Genomic DNA, 20,307 nt, shown 5'->3' with positions numbered 1-20,307 from the left:
TTATTATTTAAGCTTCAAAAATGACATTTTGATAACTGGAGGATTTTTCTTCATTAAAGGTTTTATGTCTGGCTTATATAACTGGCACTTTTAAAATAATCATAAATATATTCTTCTTTTTATCAAATTAAATTAAACCATCGAACATTGAATAAATTCTGTTCAAAATTCATTTCTTATTCAGTAATCGGTAATTCACATTTTAAATCGTGATTAAATATTTTTTGTTCAAATTAAAAAATTACAGCGGAATTTCTCACTAAACTTCCAGTTGAAAATGAGGAAAAGAATTCCAAATTTAGATGAATAAAAATTAACAATTATTATCATTTTCCTAACATCTATTCATGGTAAGTTTTGTACAAGATTGGACATTTATGTTAGAATTCAGATTTTTTTAATTTTAAATTTGCTAAGAAATTCTTTTGAAACTAATTTATTTCTTACTTTCTTGACTTATCGAAAATTTGAAACATTTATTGTAATATGTTTCCAAAATTTAGTTTATCAGTCCCCCCTGGACGGGTCCTTCGCACGGGCCTGTTTTGGTCACATTTTTTGTACTTCAAAGTTACTTTTTTCGTTCTACATGGTCACTATTTGGTCACTTTTTTCGGTCCTCAAAGTCACTATTTGGTCACTTTTTTTCAAATTTTGTTCACTAAAGTCCCTACTTTTTCATTGTCAAACCGCTACCAGCCCTGTTTTGGTGTTTACGAACTTCCAGAACGTTTTTGGATTACGGCGAAGGTCAGATTGTGTGCGATCTAAATAGCGACGATAGCAGAGGCGATTGTAGATCCGATATCTTCTGGTGGCATCATTCAATTTTGTTTTAAAAAACGGGCAGCGGGAGCTACTAAACAGTCGTAGCCATTTCTATCGAATCTGTTTTAGCTATTTTAGGCGACTATTTGTCCAAGGAGGTCGGAGAGGAGGTCTTACCAGTGGTACAGAATTATCGAAAACTTCACTCAAAATGGAGCAGAATGTACTCACAGTCATATGGGGATGTATAACCGATATAACCAAGTACAATCATTTCAGAAAAGAAATTTATCCAGACAATCTAGTTTTATAAATTGATTTTTATAAATCAAATAGGAGTTATTGATAAGTCGCCATTTTTTAAGGAACTTACAAAGTTTAATGTAGATTTAAGGCGAGGTTTTATAGATCTCTTGTAGGTTCTTTTAAAACTAAAGTTGTTAATTGGGTAAGTGTTATCACAAAATGTCATCAAAAAAAAAAATCCAATAATTTTATGTTTTTGAACGATGTAATTCGTCAGTTAGTATCAAAATACTATAACTAGTTCTTGTTGTAAAAATTAGTCTTTTTTAAATTTCGTTTCTGGATAGTTATTCCGCCAGTCTTACTGGCGACTAAGCTTTTTCATTGGCTCCCATTTGAGCAGTTCTTATAAATGCGTGATACAGCGTCATGGAATAGGATATTGAAAACGTTGGTGAAAATGCTTTCCTATCTGATTTAAGCATACGAAAAAATATGAGTGCAACACGAAAACCATTTCACAATACGATACATAGTAAGTAATACTGAATTTTTCAGCTTTGATTTTTTTATATCCATCCTGAAACAAATTGAATGCACAAGTATAAAACAAACCGAAATTCTCTAGCATATTTGCGTCAAATTATGTAAAAGAAATTGATTGACATAACAGATATCAAATGAGTTACTGGTAACTTCAAATTGAGTTATTTTAAATTGAAAGTCATCGAAGACATCTACCAGAGAATAAACACTTATTATAGTGTTACAAATTTAACTGCCCAAATAAAAATTGTATTCATTTGAAATCGTCGGAATGTTCCAAGATGGATGCTATCCTAAACATAAAATTATTACATTTTTGCGATTGAGACTTATATCGTATGATTACTTAGATTTTAACTGAAATGGACTCGTTGATATCACTCGTTATACGTTAAAATTAAGCTTTCTTCTCCTCCTCGATAATTTCTTTGGTCGGCAATGGATTTTTTTCACATGTTTCGGTATGCTTAAGTTTTGATGTATCAAATGACTCTATGGAGGAAACCAAATTTTGCTGGCCCTTTTCTTGCTGTATAGCTGCAAAGATAAAATTCGAATTATTCATTAAGAAGTTCTAGGCATTTTACACCTTCATTGAACTTACCTTCCTTATCCGGAAGTGGATTCTTTTCGCATGTTTCAGCGTGTCGTAATTTAGATGAATCAAACGCTTCAATTCCAGCGAACAAATTCTTCTGAGATTTTTCAGTTTGCACGTCTGTAAAGAAAGTTGCACAATAAATTTTGTGAATGTACGTCAAAAACATAAATAGGTATTACCTTCTGCTGTTGGAAGGATAATTTTCTCTTGGGTATCGGCCTTTGACAAATTTTGAGTGTTGAAGCTTTCCAATTGAGTCTTCAGATCGGTGTCAACTTTCTTGTAGTCTTTAACGGAAGTGACTGTAGTGGCGTCCATTTTTCGATGATTTGGAGCTGAAAACAGACGGTTATACAGATTGTAACAGTTAATATATTTGTTGTATTTCATTTGATTTAATTTCAAGTTAAATTGAAAATTTAGGCAACAGAAGTTGTCAAAAAATCATCAAAAGACGCTAAAAAAAATATATATATATATATTTTATTCTTACTCTACACTGAACCCAAATTCACTCTTAAAATACACATGATTTTTCACTTAAAAACAAGGATCCAGTGATTGGCAGTCACTTAAATTTCAAGTGAATTCATCCATATTCACTTCAGTCGTCACTTGAATTTGAAGTGAGAAAAAATATTCACTTCCCCATCACTTGAATTTCAAGTTAATGTCAGGTTGCAATTGTGTTTATTTTCAGAGTTCAAAATGGCAAATTCTAAAGAGCAGCGTTTAAAGCTTATGCTGGATTTGGATTTTCCCAATTCTTTAATAGACGATTTTGGCGGTAGTTTGTGTTAAACGTGATGTAAGAAAAAGTTATTTAAAGGTGTTATCATGTTTCAGCTTGTGGGTTGGACTGGACAAATTTTCTGGTTTGCAGCAGGGAAGATTTAGAAGTCGCACTATCCGCAGTAACCGATCTGCCTTGGGATTACGATGGAATTTTCCTTTTGCCATATATTTATGGCGAAAGCGTAATGTAAGTATTTGAAATCGTAGTGCTGTTCTACACACTAAGATTGCTTTTATCCCGCTCGGGACCATGATTTTCCGTATCACAGGAAAGCTGCTCAATTCAAACGAAATTCGAAGGAGAAATCATCCGAATCTCGGGACGCTTCATCTCTTCTGAAATCCGAGACTACAACTTGCTACGAGAGCACAGGAGCTTAAAGTGTCCTGGTGAGTTCAGGACAGTGTTCGCCTGGATCACGGGAGACCCTATTCTTGTCAAATTTTCTCGCGCTTGCTCTTCTGTATAGAAAAAACAACAGTTTTTTCTCTCTTTTTCACTTAAGCACAAAATTTATAACCGCCAAACGAAACAATTTGGCGTCATTTTTTTCAATCAAAGTGTTAAGTGTTGGGACAAGGAAGCAAATCAACGATTTTCACCTCCAAAGCCGCAGATCGTCGAAAAGCATTTGGGAAAAATGCTAAACGCCCCTCCATTCTTCCGTTGCTTGAAACTCTCCAGGCCGGCAAAATTGATACCGGTACGTTTGGTTGACGGAGCTATCTCATTTCAAATACATAAGATGTATTATCCATACGGAAAACGGTAAACGTAATTAATTTCAACACCGCTCCTTCATGCAAGTGCCCTTTATTCCGCAGCGGCATCTTCAACGGATCAACAATGCCCGCACACAGCCGGTCGGCCCGGAAGCAAGAAAAAAACGAGTGTAGTGTTTTTAAAATAATATAGTGTTGTGTGTCAAAATATTCACATGTATGTAAATTTGAAATAAATCAATTGGTTTATGTTTAAAGACAATGTATGTTATTTCATTTTAAAAGAAAGTCTTGAAAATTGATATGTAAGCAGAAAAAGGAAACCACTACAGATCTCCTGCAAATCTCGTAATAAGCTTGTCATGAGCTCACAGGAGAATTACAAAACTCCCTGCAATTCACAGGAGAAAATCGTTTCGACGAAACAGGTTAATTTGACAGATAATTTCCTGAGCTGTTTTTCTGTCCTGAGATTGTCCTGTAATTTCAGCTGTTGAAAATACAGGACAAAATCGTCCCGACCACAGGAGAAAAGATTAAGTGTGTATAAATGTTCTTTTATTTAAAAACGCGGGAGATAATTAACTAGAAACTTACTTAGAAACTCAGATAAATTTCACTCGAACGTCCTAGTGTAATTCACTTGACCGGTCACTTAAGTGAATTCACTTGACCCATCACTTAAAATTCAAATGAAATTACGTATGGCGAGAATTTACTACAGATGTCACTTATTTTTTAAGTGAAAATTATTTTGGGTGTACTGTTATAAATAAACAAACAAACAAACAAATAGTCCTATTTGCCGCTGGTAGTGTTCGTGAAATTATGCTGTTTGTTTCACCAACACTTTTCAGTTTTGGGACAATTAACCTAAAAAACGACCATGTGCGTCGACTGGCTGCCCGTTTTTTGTATCGAGAGTTTTTGAGGTTAATTGTCCCGTCTAATCTGTACACGCTCAACAAGTGTGCGTAAGAAACGTCAAAAACAACTCTATACTGTTAGAGTTTTCGCCGAGACATTGTAAAGTCAATGGTTTCGCAGTGTTGATTGTAAGAGGCCATCATGCGATTTATTGGCCCGTTTTTCGCGTAGTTTGTGCGATAGTGATTAATGAAAAATAAATTTCGATTTCGGAGTTGCCGAGAGGGTGCATAAAAGTTTAATTCTGATAGAATTTCTTTTGAGTCTATACGCTGCGAAACGATATCGTTTACAAATGAAACCATTGCATATTCGCGACGTTCTTTTAGTGTTTGTATATCAATGAGCATGCAGCGCGCTTCATATGATGGAAGTGGAAATGATGTCCAACCTAATTTACGAAGGGCATATAGTAGAAATTGCTTTTTAACTGATTCTATTCTTTCTTCGTGTGAAATTGAATATGGGGACCAAACAACGCTGCAATATTTCAGTAAAGACCTTACACAGGCAATATATAGTGTTTTTATTGTGTATGGGTCTTGAAAATTAAAGCAAAAGCAGTTAATGAAGCCCAGCATGTTGTTTGCCCTATGAATGATAGTATTGTAATGGTCTGTGAAAGTAAGTTTGGAGTCTAAGATAATTTCTAAATACCTGACTCGTTCACATTTTTCTACATTCTGATCTCCTAATGTAATTGTTATGTTTGGTGTTGTTCTTTTTCTGCTAAATGATATTAAGTTGCATTTTTTTACATTGAGCTTCAGAACGCCTTTTTTGCACCACAGGTAGAAAATGTGAATTTCATTTTGGAATATGCTGATGTCTTCTTCATTTCTTATTTCCAAATAGAGCTTCATGTCATCGGTATAAATGAGTATTTTGAGATTTTTGAGAAAAAAGGAAATGTCATTTACATATAGTATGAAAAGTAGGGGTCCTAAATGAGATCCTTGCGGAACTCCTGAAGTGACTTTAATAGGGAGCGATTTCTTTCCTTTGAAATTTATTATTTGTTGGCAATTCCTTAGGTATGATTCAAGCCATTTCAAGAGTTGAGATTTTATGCCAATTTTTTGTAATTTGAAAAGAAGCATTGGTATGTCTATGCGATCAAATGCCTTACTAAAGTCTGTATAAAGAGCTTCCACATGGTTGCCATTATCCATACACCCATAGAAGAGGTTGCAAAAATCCAATGCCTATTTAGCAAATCTCTGTGCCGATAATGCCATGAAACGTGCACTGTGCCGATGACGGTATGTTTGAAAACCCGTAACTGGCATAAGGACTCGGCTCCCAACCAAAATGATGCATGACCACTACATTCAAGCGAAACAAGAACAAAATTTTATGGCATTCCCTTCCTATTGGATAATTCATCCCAGAAACAAGAAAATAAAAAATAAAAAACAGGGCACCGAAGGGAGAGTCGAACTCAAATCACACTTAATATCGTCTTGCCAGTCCGACATCTTAACCAGTGTACTATTTGAGCTTCATGCATGACGAGGGATATTTGTCATAGGCTTTCTGCCACCGATCAAGCAAAAAAAAAAAGGCACAACGGTAGCTTCCCGGTTATTGACCGATCGAACAGATCAGCTCAAACGATGGACTGAGCACTTCGAACAACTCTTCCGAGTCACGAATAGCGATGGCCAACAGAATCTGCAGCTCGAAGCGCCAACAGTAAGTCGCATAAATGGCGTCAACTCGGAAGCGCCTTCGCTGGCTGAAATAGAAGCGGCAATCAAAAACATGAAATCCAACAAAGCACCTGGGATCGATTGCATCCCTGCTGAAATGCTGAAAGCCGACCCTGCCCTATCAGCACAAATGTTGCACCGTCTTTTCGCTGACATCTGGGATACTGCAACATTCCCGGCCGACTGGATGCAGGGTATCCTCGTAAAGGTCCCGAAGAAAGGAGACCTGACAGAGTGCGGTAACTGGCGAGGCATAACGTTGATCTGTACAACCCTCAAAGTACTCTGCAAAGTGATTCTGAACAGGATCCAGGAGAAAATAGACGCTACACTCCGACGGCAACAAGCTGGATTCCGATCTCGACGATCATGTGTGGACCACATCACAACGCTACGAATCATACTGGAACAAATCAACGAATTCCAGGACTCTCTTCTGCTGGTGTTCGTTGATTTCGAAAAAGCATTCGACCGACTTAACCATGAAAACATCTGGGCGGCTTTAAGGCGACGAGGGGTCCCAGAGAAACTAGTCCATCTCATCGAAGCACAGTATGAGGCATTTTCGTGCAAGGTCTTGCACGACGGTGTCTTGTCCGAACCAATCCCGGTAACTGCTGGAGTGAGACAAGGATGTATTCTATCACCGCTACTTTTTTTAATCGTAATGGATGAGATTCTGATTGGATCGATTGACTGTGCACCGAACCGAGGATTGCCGTGGAATCCTTCAACAATGGAGCAACTGAACGACCTTGACCTGGCTGACGATATTGTTTTGCTCGCCCAAACACAACCAGATATGCAGAGCAAACTCGACGACCTCACCGAAAGTTCCAAGGCAGCAGGTCTCAAAGTCAATGTCGGAAAGACCAAGTCGATGGAGATCAACACAGGAAATCCCTCCAGTTTCATGGTAGCTGGGCAACAAGTTGAGAAAGTGGAGTGCCTCCAGTATCTTGGTAGCCAGATTACGCCTGATGGTGGTACCAGAAAAGACATCGAAACACGGATCAGAAAGGCCCGATTTGCGTTTGCGAGTCTCCGAAACATCTGGCGGTCACGCCAGATCTCTCTACGAACAAAAATCCGAATCTTCAACTCAAACGTCAAATCCGTATTGCTGTACGGGTGCGAAACTTGGTGCACATATGCGGTAACGACGCGAAAACTGCAAGTATTTGTAAACCGCTGCCTGCGGAATATCATCCGCGCTTGGTGGCCTGGCAACTGGATCTCGAATGAGGAACTACATCGCCGGTGTCATCAAAAGGCGCTAGAAATCGAGATTCGGGAACGTAAGTGGAGATGGATTGGGCACACGCTGCGAAGAGATGAAAACGAGATTTGCAGAGAGGCGCTAGATTGGAATCCAGAAGGTCATCGAAGAAGAGGCAGACCCAGAAATTCGTGGCGGCGAAGCCTAGCCGCTGAAATCCGAACTGTCGACGAGAATCTTGACTGGGACCAGGTGAAGACGCTGGCTCCGGATCGTCAACAGTGGAGGTCTTTTACCACGGCCCTATGCACCGTAGGATCGGCGCGGGATCATTAAGTAAGTAAGTAAGTAGCTTCCCGGCGTTTGGTCTCCTTCCAAGGCATTCCTTTGTCTTGCGATGGAAACGGGAAAGGGTACGGGAGTGAAGGAATGGGAAACCCATTTAATGAGAGCTGTGCTTTGCTTACTGCCTGCTATTACATACACACGCTACATATACACAGCTGCCAAAGCCGGGCAGCTTTGCCGGTGGTTGTTTGCCGATGGAAGAAATTTTTTTTTTGTTGCTTTTGCTACACACGCACAGCTTAGCCGGTGGGTTGAATTGAAGCAATGTTTTTTTGTTGCTTTTACTACATACACACGCACAGCTTGGCCGTGGTTGTTTGCCGGCGAATTGAATTGAAGGGATATTGTTGTTGTTGCTTTTGCTACACACGCACAGTGCTCGGTTCGCTGGCTGTCTGGTGTTGCCCGGTATTTATTTCTATCCTTCTTCGTCTTGTGATGCGATAAGGAGGGACGTGAAATCGTTTTCATTTTGTTTCTTTCAGACATACGCAATTCGGTTAACTTGGGAGGTTAATGCCGGTGGGAGCAAATGGAATCAGCACCGGTCGCGTTATCTTCTTGTACCAATGATGCCTTGTATCAATGATGCCGCCATTGGCACAGAGGCTGAATTGTGGGTGTAGCATTCAATGAAAAGTCTATAAATCCAATTAAATTAGTTGAGGTTGAACGGCCTTTGAAAAAGCCATGTTGCCTGTCAGTTATTCGGTTCTTAATTTGGGCAAATAATTTTTCGTTTATAATAGCTTCAAAAAGCTTTGGAATGCAAGAGATAATGGCTATTCCGCGATAATTTCGAATGTCAGACTTTCGACCAGATTTGAATATAGGCACTAAAAATGAACTTTTCCAAATTTTAGGAAAATTTCCTGATTCCAATTTTGAAAAGCCAAAACAATGGAGCTGTCAGTTCCATTGCCAAACTTCCCGTTTTTCAACTTTGTTTTCACGTAGTTGAAAAAATTCTTTGGACAATTCTTTATTTCAAGTTCAGTTTTAGCATTGTATTTTTCAAGTGCATTGCTGATGGCCAAGTTCAGTTGATCACATAGGTTCAAATACGATGCTAAATTTTCATCAGTATTGTGCTTTTTGTAAAATTTATGTGCTTTCTGTTTCCGATTCTTTAAGTTCATGATTTTTCTGTTGAACCAGACCGGGTACTTAGAGTTTCGGTGGTTCTTCTTCATAAATGTTTGTTAGTAAAAGGTCCAAATAACAATTTTGCTGGTTTTTTTTATGTGATTTATTTGATTCAATCCCAAATTAGCAATTTTGTCAAAAATGAACTGCACAGTTTCATTATCCCCAACGACTGGGAGTAATATGCTTTCATTTTCAGAGTCCTCGATGAAGTCAGCGTGGCGTTTATTGGAATCCCCATAGATATGAATTTTGACCTCAGGAGATAGATGGGATATTACCTCTTCTGCAGTGATGAGGAATTTTTCATAAGTGTTTTTATGAGCAAACACTGAGGCAAACACGTGTGTTTCACCTGCTATGTGTGCCTTCACCCAAACCTGCTCAAATTCATTGAATTTTTGGGTTGGAATTATTTCAGAAATAAAGCTATTAGAAATGGCTATAAGAACTCCGCCACCTGACTTCTTCTGTGACATTTGAAAATATCTGTCTTCTCTGAATACGTTATATGCACTTCCAAAAACTTCTTCACCGCGAACCAGGAAGATGGCATCCCTATCCTTTGTCATTGAATTTGACAACCATCAAAATTACGGGCCCACGATTTTGTGGGCCCATAACAAACCTGACATTTTGCTGTCAAGGACCCGAACTAAATGTCAAATGCTAGAGAAGTATGGTTGATAGCACACTAACACATCAATCATTCTGATGATTCCTCATTGGTTGAAATTTTGACTTTTGAGACATCGTACTGCTTTGAGAGGAAAACACCACCCGAATAGCAAAGACCGTGGTATTAATTATAACCGAACAATGATATTCAATATAACAATATAATTCATCGTTATTTCTCAATATTTATCAACCGCTTTTTATTTTGAAATCACCATAATATTTAAAGTCACCGTGAAGTTTATCGTTAATTTAAAATATTTCATAGTTGTCGAAAATACCAGAAGCACGGTATCACAATAATTTTCCTGTGATTCTTTATTGTTACTTTGTACTTGAGAGCACCTGCAACGGTTCAGGCGTAAATATTGGTTTTAAGTATACCAGTTTTAGCACAATTTGAAATTTTAGGATCGGCTAAAACACCCACTCCCCACCGGTGTAGGAGCAAATTTAAAACGGAAACACTTTCATTGCAGACACTCAATAATTGAGAAGAAAAAACCCATTTTATTAGAAAAATTGCATAAGTTTAGAGTTTCACGGTTAATTGTCTTAAAATTAATTCTACGAATATTCTTTTTGACAGAACAATGATTTCAACTATTCTACCAGGATTTCATTAATTTAAAAGCAAAAATGACTACACAACGAGGAAAAAAGGTCAATTGTAACAATTCTTTAATTAATTCATTCAAATTGCTTTGAATCAATGGAATAAGGCTTTGTTAAAATGAAATGAAAAGCAATATTTTTTCAAGTTATTGCTGACATTGATAAAGGAAATGAGAAATGTTTATCCCAAAATCAAAGGAAATTTTCCTTTGATTTGTCGACATTTTTGTTTGACAAAAACTTGATTCACTTTGGGGCCGTTCACATACCACGTGGACAACTTAGGGGGAGGAGGGGGGGGGGGGGTATGGAAATGTCCACGCTTGTCTACGGAGAGGGGGGTAGGGGTTTGGGTCATGTCCACGTGGACAAATTTACTTTCAAAATATTTTCTAAAGGTGAATTAATATTCAAATGTTTAAATCAAAATCTTAAAATGGCATACCTTTCCAGTTTAAGTTTAAACAAAAAGTAGCTACTTAAAAGCAAGTGATAAATATGATAACTAACAAGTTTAAATTTTTTTTATATCAGTAAATTCTTTTTCGGTTTTACAAAATCAGCCATTTTTATAACAAAAAAGGTAAAAAGTGGTGTTTTCTAACTGTCAAATTATAGGTATCTAAAATAAAAACTTTTCCAAATCTGTCCACGTGGACATCCGGGGAGAAGGGTAGGGGTGTGCCAAATGTCCACGCTTGTCCACGGAGGGGGAGAAGGGGGTCAAAAATCTAATTTTTCTGTCCACGTGGTATCTGAACGGCCCCTTTGTAAATTTATGTATGGATACAGAAAAATATGCTGATATTGACGAAAACTCCGAGCAATCCATACGAAACTAAAAATCTCTCAATATCTCAAATAAAACAAAAATTATAGAACAAACAATAAACATTTATTTTACCTAATCGAAAAAGTATTAAAATTTTCTTTTCGTTTATTTTTTTTTCAAATTTTAGAACGCTGACTGGATTCACTAATACGTCGAACCCAAATGAAAAGCTTTTTATTCAATTATATTAAATCGAGAATAATGTGACATCTATTATTTATACTTGATATGGTTTTTATTAACATCTATTCTCAATTTATGTTACGTATAGGGTGATTGAATCGAAAAAAAACATTCAAATAATATCTCAAAAAGAAACTATTATCACACCCAATGCTACCCAAACATGTGTGAAAGAAATCATTGTTGGCTAAAATTTTCTCACCGTGAACTAAATCGGTCTGTCGTATATTTTGAAATCCTGTTCCAAATTTGCATGAATTTGGAACAAAGGCGTATAACTGTTGGGAATTCTGAAATCGATAACTGTGCTAAAACAGCAATATACGCCACCGGTGCCAGCCGAAATGTTTTAGCGTGGTCGAAAACCGTGTTTTGCATCTACCGTTGGGACAGCCCTGAGAGCACCTGCAACGGTTCAGGTCTAAATATTGGTTTTAGGTATACCAGTTTTAGCAAAATTTTAAATTTTGGAATCGGCTAAAACACGCGCTCCCCACCGGTGTGATGGCAAATTTAAAACGGGTACACTTTTATTGCAGACACTCAATAATTGAAAAGAAAAAACTCATTTTAAGTGAAAAATTGCTAAGTTTTGAGTTTTACACCGTCTTAATTGTACCAGGATTTCATTAACTTAAAGTCTTTTTAATAAAGTTTGTTCGAAACAAGTAGAAATGGATTGACGATTGAATACCTTTCTTTTTCCAATTGACTTCGACCGATTTCTTCCAGGCCGTAACGAACCCCCATGTCGAGCTTTGTCTATTTTGACTATTTTGACTAGTTTCAGCTTGCTTCATTGACAACGACCTGACTAGTTTCGACCAAAACTTTGGCTCATTGAACAACTACCAGTTGGCAGAAACCAGTTGAAACCGATTTTTATCTATGATTGAACGAAGCTTAAAAAGCCAAAATGCCTATACGCAGCGAGAAAAAAAGCTTAATTGAAACAAAAAAAAAAACCTTTTTCTTTTAAAAATTGACTCATTTTGGGGTGTTGATTCCAAATATTAATTTAGTTTACCAGTTCTTGTTTATAGGTAAAAATTCATTAAACATATTTGTGCTTTTGGCTGGGCAAACTAAACAGATTGACAAACATGCTCCTTTTATGTATTCTTAAGTAGAATTTTCATGATTATCACTAATTATCAGTAGTTTGTAATGTAGCAGACGGCTTTTAGCCAGAAATTGAAAGGAATTTTTTCTAAGAATCATGTCAGTTTAGTCAATGTTATCGAACAATATATCATATTTCATGGTTTTTATATTAAAATTGTGAAATATGATGGATTATAAATATTGTTAACAACTTTGTACAAAAACCGGTCATTACACGGATATTCAAATTTTTTAATTTTTTTTTAAAGTTTATTGTTGTTTTGCATTAATTTCATTAGAATGTTTCTGTTATTGAAAATGAAAGTTCATATAACGTTTGAACTCGAGAAACGCTGACTGGGCTCACTAATTCGTTGAGGCCAAAAGCTATTTATTGAAATATGAAGTCAAGAATAGTTTGACATAAATTATTTATAAATGATACATGGTTTTTGTTAACATGTTTTCTCAATTTGTGTTACGTATTGACCGGTTTTGGCGAGAAAAAACATTCAAATAACTTCTCAAAAAGAAACAATTATTACACCCAATGCTACCCAAACATGTGTGAAAATAATCATCATTGGCTAAAATTTTCTCAGCGTGAGCCCCAAACGTCTAAATCGGTCTGTCGTATATTTTGAAATCCTGTTCCAAATTTGCTTGAATTTGGAACAAAGGCGTATAACTGTTGGGAATTTTGAAATCGATAACTGTGCTAAAACAGCAATTTACGCCACCGGTGCCAGCCGAAATGTTTTAGCGTGGTCGAAAACCGTGTTTTGCACCTACCGTTGGGACAGCCCTGATGGTAAAATTAAGATCCAAACCAAAACGAACGTTGGTAAACTTTTGCTTTTTCTACCTATTCTCAGTTTTTCGTGTAGATTTTGTTTTTAATTCGCTTCATTTTTGAATTTTGCAGTCGATTTTCTCTGCAGGCGAGAGGGCATTATCTGGGATGGTAGGTAATCAAAATAATTATGTTCTTTTCGAAACTGTATTTGGTAGATACGTATATATTAGATTTGTTTTTATAGGTGCTCTTCCACGGTTCCGGCTGCAAGTAAGCTATTGATAAAGCTTAAGATTCCCCCGATCGCGGAGACGGCAGTGGAAAAAAAGCCGTCGGAAATTTGCAGCCGATTGGATAAAATTGGAATTTGGCCGATCTGATAAAATTGCTACAACAGGCGCAGACCGGATTCCAATCGAGAAGTAAAGCTTTCCTTAAATTTAAAAAATAGTGAAATTGTAAAGATTGTGATAATAAAAGTGCTTAAAAACATCAATAAAATGTATTATTTTGAATAGTTTCTTTTCCATTTTTAAACAAGTGACTCGCAATCAAAATTAATCAGTTTGTTAAAGTTATTCTTTGTTTTAAGGATTACTATTCTAGCGGTTCATCATGCCTTGTCAAGTTTATGAAGAGCACGACTAAACATGAATAATATTCCTTAGAACAATGAATAACAATGAATAAAAAAAAAATCTCATTGCATAAAGAAAACAAAAATTCCCCTCTCATTCCAATCAAGCCGCCATCATGTACACTCAGAAAAATACTATTATGTATGCCATAAGATTCTCTTATGAAGTGGCGCCATAAGAAAAATTAATGAAATTCATAAGATTGTCTTATGACGCGAATGAATTCTGAAGATGAACGCCTACTGCAATGAGAGGTTGTTGCTTTTCATAAAAGATTCTTATGGAAACAGTAAATCACTTTCTAATAAGAATTATTCTAGATATTTCATGCTGAAAACATTCACTTTATTGTTTGCCAAATTTGTTTAAAATTTAATCATTCATGGTCACCATCAGCAGCGCATCAACAGACGGCTCCATCAATGTTTTTTTGCTGCATCTTGATCTTCGACCTTGCGTTTTTCGCCGACCAGCTTGCTGAAAAGTAAACAAATATTTTTTTTAGTTTACTAATATATATCAAACGTTCACACCAAAAACACCAAATCGAACTTACCATTCCGGAGATAACAATTACATTTAACATAGAAGCGAAACTATAATCACTATGAACTGGCGATTGCTTTGTACTGTTAGATGATGAAAAAAACTGATGCAATGAATGAATGTGTTCATTATTTTTTCAAAATGCCGTTTCTTCTATTTTTCATAAGAACATCGTATGACAATTGAAAGAATTTCATAAGACTCTTATGAAACATTATTTTACACTCTAAAAAGTGGTTCATATGATGCATCTTATGAAAATTATAATAAGAATTTGCCTGAGTGTAGGGCAATTTTACCACAATTCACAGTCTGTCAAATTCCAATGGTAGCGAATGGTTGAACAAAGGCTGAAATAGTGTTATGGAAGCAATTCTTCAACTCCTCCTATTGGCTGCACTGAGACTTCTTTAAACGCTGAAATATGGTTATAGTTTGTCTTTATTCAACCATTAAGCTGAAGCAGCAATTAAGCTTTAGCTCAGCTTTTGTTCAGCGAATTGCCTTTCTTAAGAGCAAGTCCAATGGTGTTGGGAAAAAGTGGTAGGAATTTTGACGTCTGTAGCACAGATGGGAATTTTTCTATCGTGAAATATAGACCAAAAAAGTTGGCCGTCCACCGGTGTGATAGAATACGAAGGTATAAAATTGAAAGCAACCAGCGATGCCAAGAGAATTAGCTTTTCAGTTATTTTACTGACGTTTTGTATTTTGAATTCACCGTTTGAAATTTGAAATCAAATTCATTTTACTTGATCATTAACTTGAAATAGTAGCCCGCATAAATGAGGATTGTAACCAAACGATTTCTTAAATAGTCAAACGACGATTTGATAAAGCGTAAAAAAACTTTTAGTAAACGATTATTTTAACCGTGAAATAAATTGGCTGAATCGTGAATTCCAAATTCACAGTATTTCTAATATGTCGTTAGGTTATGTAATTGTTAAAAACCGTTAAAACATTTGTATGGGAGAACTTTTCTACAAACCGTTTGGTAAAAGTTGAAGAACCGATTGTGCGTAGCATATTTAGAACATCGAACTGTAACTGTTGAAGTTATTTTACAGAGCCTTCATACCTAACACGTTTACGTTAATAGTTCTGTTACGGTTTGACTTTTACTTTAATCAAACGTTATGCCAACAGTTTTAGGAACCGTTCGTGAAAAGAGCACGCACACAAACGCAAATATTTTTCGTAATATATATTAAGAGATTTTCGGATAAGAATTTGAAATTTTGAATTTGATTATTTTATTGATAATTTATTAACATAACCAATTCACTTGCTTCACCTGGCCATTTTTGTTCTTCCTCCTGTTGACGTTTCAACTACCACACCCTGTAGTAAGTTACGGCACTGGTTCCGGTATCAGCGCCATTCCCGTGCGTAGGTGATCGGTACAGATTTTCGTCTGCATCGATGGAGTTGCCGGAATGAACAGCAAACTATAGTTTCCACCATGTAGAAAGGGTCCGAAAAAGTCTGATATGTAGCTGAAGTAATCCATAGGTTTTCGTAGTACGGAGTATTGGGGGGTTCCAGTAGCATAACCTGAAACATAAGTATCCGGATAATCGGATGTTTTTTTCAACGAATTTCAATTTAACATACCTGCAATTTGAATGCCCTGGCGTGCTAATTTCACCTGCTCCAGCATATTCAGTTCAGAATATCTGCGACGCGACAATCGATACAAATTAAATATTTAGCAAAAAAAAACATCAGCCCACACGCGCAGCAAAACAACCACTTGCGTCAGTGGTGCCAGGTTCAGTGTTTTATCAATATTTGTACAGATATAAATTAGAATGCAAAATAAAAATGTATTTTTTTTTTTGGTGAGCAGGATTATGGGATTATTTTATATTTGTAAGTAATAATTCATAATGCTATGGACATATAATAAGCTATAAATTCAATTATGAATGAATCAATTCAAATCAAAATTGAGAAACGATCGATTCTCGAGAATCGTTTATACGCAGTGCAAACGCAAATTCAATGTGTCTATGTCGCCTGCATCTATGCTAAACGACATAGGATACAAAGTTCTCGTAAATATCTTTTAAAAACGCTTGCTGTCGAAAACAGCAATCAGAATAACAAACAACATTTATATTCCGAGCTGTACCCTCAACTGGAGAGAAAAATCAGATTTTATGTAATGACTGGAATTGGCAACTAGACTATTAAAATGCTTGCTCAAATCATTTTCATGATTAATGTTTGATTCTTTTTGACTCGTTGGTTTGTACTAATTAAATAAAATGTTGAATAACGCGCATTTTCTAGGAAGGATATTTTCATAAATGTGTACGGATTTTGTGCAAAATCATCTGGCATCTCTGATCGGTGTTTCGTTCATTTTTGACGTAAATATGGCAGAAGAAATGGACGATATGGGCAACGATTAGAGATCATTTTGACGATTATAGAAATATTGAAGGAAATCGTTCTTACCATTCTTTCACCTTTCTCGATACCATCACTTTTTCACGTGAACGTTCATGTTTCGTTTTTATCGTTCTCGAGGTAAAGTTTTATAAACCTTTACGTTTACAGATATAATCACTATTTCTAAAGCCGTGGATGTATCGTAAGGACCGTTTGAGATATAGTTTTTTAGTATGCGGGAGTGCCAATATGAAAATTTTATAATTTAGATGTATGAATAAGTATTGTTTAAGTTATAATGCATCCCAATATTAAACTGTATTCTGCAGAATTAGGAGTTTTGTATTGGAAGGCATTTGATTACACGAGTTGATAAAGTTTTTGAACTCTTTCTAAAACTTTCATTTTCAAACACGCAGAAAAAGAACGGGGAGTCGTTTCAACAAAACGTTTTGTTAATTTATTTTATATTCTAAATGCAGATTTCTTCATAGCTATCACAAAATAATGGAATAGAAATAATGATAAAAAATAGTTATTTGCACACACATATTTTTTATTACCTTGAATTGAAATTTGAGTTATTTTTAAGCGAAACAGGCTTTATTACAATAATCGTGTGAATTGAAAACGATCAGTTGAAAAAAGAAAAAAAAAATATCCGAAAATTGGTCCGTCGGCTCATGGAACCGATTCCTTTTTAAAGTTTTCCAGTTAAAGTAAGGTTTAATGGTAAACTGTATTATTGATTTTTTTTAATTACGTCTTTGTTTTCAGGAATATTAATGGTTTGCGGATTCGAAGGCCGAAATGAAGTCTGGAAGTTATCATCACTGCTGCAGAGATGGATGAAATGTCAAAAACATCCAAGTCCGTTTCCCGTAGACCCCGGTGACGGCAAGAATGTTCAACAGCAGTCGGCTTAATTTGCAGCTGATGTCCGGTACGCTAAACTGGCCCGGGCCATAGGTAAATATAGCTACTGATTTAGATTTGAAAATGCCTCCTAATTGCTTTTTTTTAGCTGGTTTGTGAATGTCCTGAACTTATGCCGGCCGGCTATTCGGATTTCGGCAAATGGGCGCTTTGCCCCGACCTTCGGCCGACATCAGCACCTTCTTGCTCTCCCGAAGGTAGCCGGTTATGAAGGTGGAACTGCCGCCTGCCGCTGCTGCAAGATGGGCAGCATTATCGGGAATCAGCACTGGTGGACAACAAAACGCATATGCAGCTTTAGTGATAGTATCATGTTTTAATTTCATTAAACGTATTTGAAAAATTGAAATAAATTTTTGTTCAATTATTTATCATTCATCGAAATCCAATAAATAACATGCATCCAAATAGAAACCAATCAAATTTCTGCTTTCATATCGAATAACAATTTTGTTTTGTCTCGATTCGAATTTGTTTTAATTTCGTACCAAAGTTTTATTATTTTGATAGAAATTATGTATCACTTTTAAAAAGGGTGTATTTTATTTTCAATCAAACGATAAGTTTAAATCAAATCGATATTTTTATTCAGTGTGGCCAAAAATATATTTGTGCCTTTTCCCAACCAAAAATTTTATTATTTTTGGCCGAAATCTTATTATTTTTAAAATATATTTTTCTGCGTGAAGTGATAATTAAGTAAGTGACAAATAAAAAGTATAGATATTTCAGACACAAGCTGAATTTTACTCCCGATACGACGCCCTACGCTTGATATGATTGACACTTGTCGAATTCTTCTCCGTTTTCTAAAGATGATGGATCCATTAAAGACGGCGTTCCGAACTTGTTACCGGACATTCCGACGGAATATCTTTTTCAAATAAAAAAGCGAAACAATTTCCTACTCCCGAAAACCGTTCAAATAAAACATACAAACAGAATTTATTTATTCACCCAGCTATCTGGCATCTTTGCGCCTCAAAATGTATTCGATTGGCAAGGGCATGAAAAAAATTGGCTGTAAGTTTTAAAGAGTTGATTAACTTCATTGCAATTCGTATCAGTTTAAGTGATGAATGCATTGTTTAAAAGTAAAACAATATTTTCTATTAAAATCCTTAGATTGCTTAATTTCCTCTTTTTTCCCTTAACCGAGGTTTCAAACATAAGAAAGATGGCAGCACCGAAGCGTTTTACGCACAAATACTAATTGCAACGCCGGCTCTATCACTCGGTTCGGTGTTGTAAATTATCGTGTTTTTCTATCACCCTCAGCCAAAAAGTGTTATACGATGCAAATTTTGCAGCACGAAACTGTTCGAATATCAGATTTTCCCAACACCGGTGGACGGCAAATGTGTTGTGATGTGATGTAAACCTTCAAAATTTCCAACTCCATCTCAACCAGTGAACTTGCTCTAAGAGCAAGTCAGTTTTTTTTATTTTTCTAATTATTGATCTGTTGAATGTTCCGATATCAACATATTTCCCGTTTGTATTTGAACCGAGGCCTCAGATCAGTTGAATCAGCGGAATCCACCCGAGGGACAAATGATGTTTTCCAGGCGCAAGGAGCTTGCTGAAGATTGACCGGAGAAGTTCGTTTATAGACCCAGCTCCCAGCACAAATTTTGGGGGTTTGCCTCCATGGCCTGAATTATGCTCGAAAATTATCAGCATTCAATAAGCATTATGCGAGTTCCGGCAACACAATCTGAAATTTGCAAATAGGGCTTTTTGATTTTCAAAATAATTTACTAATATTATTGACAAAATTACATAAACTGGCTTTTAAAGAATTTTTACTTTCACCTACCTGATACAAATATCTCATATCAGCCCGACAATTCCTCCTCGGAATATGATGCACTGTCCGGGTATTGCCTGGGGACCGGCAATTTGAATAGAAGCTGAATTTGCCTCTCGATGCGATGGCTGCGTTTGTGGCACTTGTCGAATCAACAGCGGGGCTCCGCATACTTACAATGATGGAGCAATTAACAACGGCGATCTGAAGTCATTAAATACCGTACCGGATATTTCGACGGATTTTTTCAACTAATGAAAAACCCAAATCACTTTTACTTTCGAAAACCGAGCCAAAATAAACAAACTGATTATATTTACTTCTGGCACCTCTGCGGCCTAGGTTGTCAACGCGAAAACGATGCCGAAAGCAATTCGGAATGTCGTAAGAAAATTTGGTCGTAAGTGTGGAATGCTGATAAACCGTTCTGTTAGAATCTATGTTAAAAACAAGCATTTGCCGAAAGCACCCTCTGATAGCCCCTCGGCCGTCGATAAATCGTGAATGTCTCTTTCCATTGATGATGACAGGATATAGCTCTTCAATCATCTCTTTAAGAAGAATTCAATGATGATCTGTCATTATGTATGTAAAGCATCTTGAAGCATTACATGCATCCCACTCACGCGCATGAAAGGCCCATATACTCAATCCATGCCTGACGTCATCAAGTGCCTCGTCGTTGTATTCATACGCGCATTCGACCTCACTTGCTCAGTCAACTTTCAGCAACTGAAC

General features: G+C 36.4%; 1 protein-coding gene across 1 annotated transcript in view; it reads right to left on the bottom strand.

Moving 5' to 3' along the window:
• Nucleotides 1–1,260: 1,260 nt before the first annotated feature.
• Nucleotides 1,261–20,307, bottom strand: part of LOC129749063 (thymosin beta) — a 72,106-nt gene continuing 53,059 nt past the window's right edge. The window contains exons 2-4 of the mRNA XM_055743906.1: nucleotides 2,341–2,496; nucleotides 2,165–2,278; nucleotides 1,261–2,097 (exon numbers count right to left, since the gene is read on the bottom strand). Coding sequence (XP_055599881.1) covers nucleotides 1,958–2,097; nucleotides 2,165–2,278; nucleotides 2,341–2,479 — 393 coding nt within the window. The 5' untranslated portion in view covers nucleotides 2,480–2,496 and the 3' untranslated portion in view covers nucleotides 1,261–1,957. The remainder of the gene's footprint in view (nucleotides 2,098–2,164; nucleotides 2,279–2,340; nucleotides 2,497–20,307) is intronic.

Source organism: Uranotaenia lowii, chromosome 1 (assembly GCF_029784155.1).
Source record: "Uranotaenia lowii strain MFRU-FL chromosome 1, ASM2978415v1, whole genome shotgun sequence".
Classification (NCBI taxonomy): domain Eukaryota; kingdom Metazoa; phylum Arthropoda; class Insecta; order Diptera; family Culicidae; genus Uranotaenia; species Uranotaenia lowii.
The sequence above is the reverse complement of the archived record's forward strand: the minus strand, read 5'-3'. Positions and strand labels throughout refer to the sequence as shown.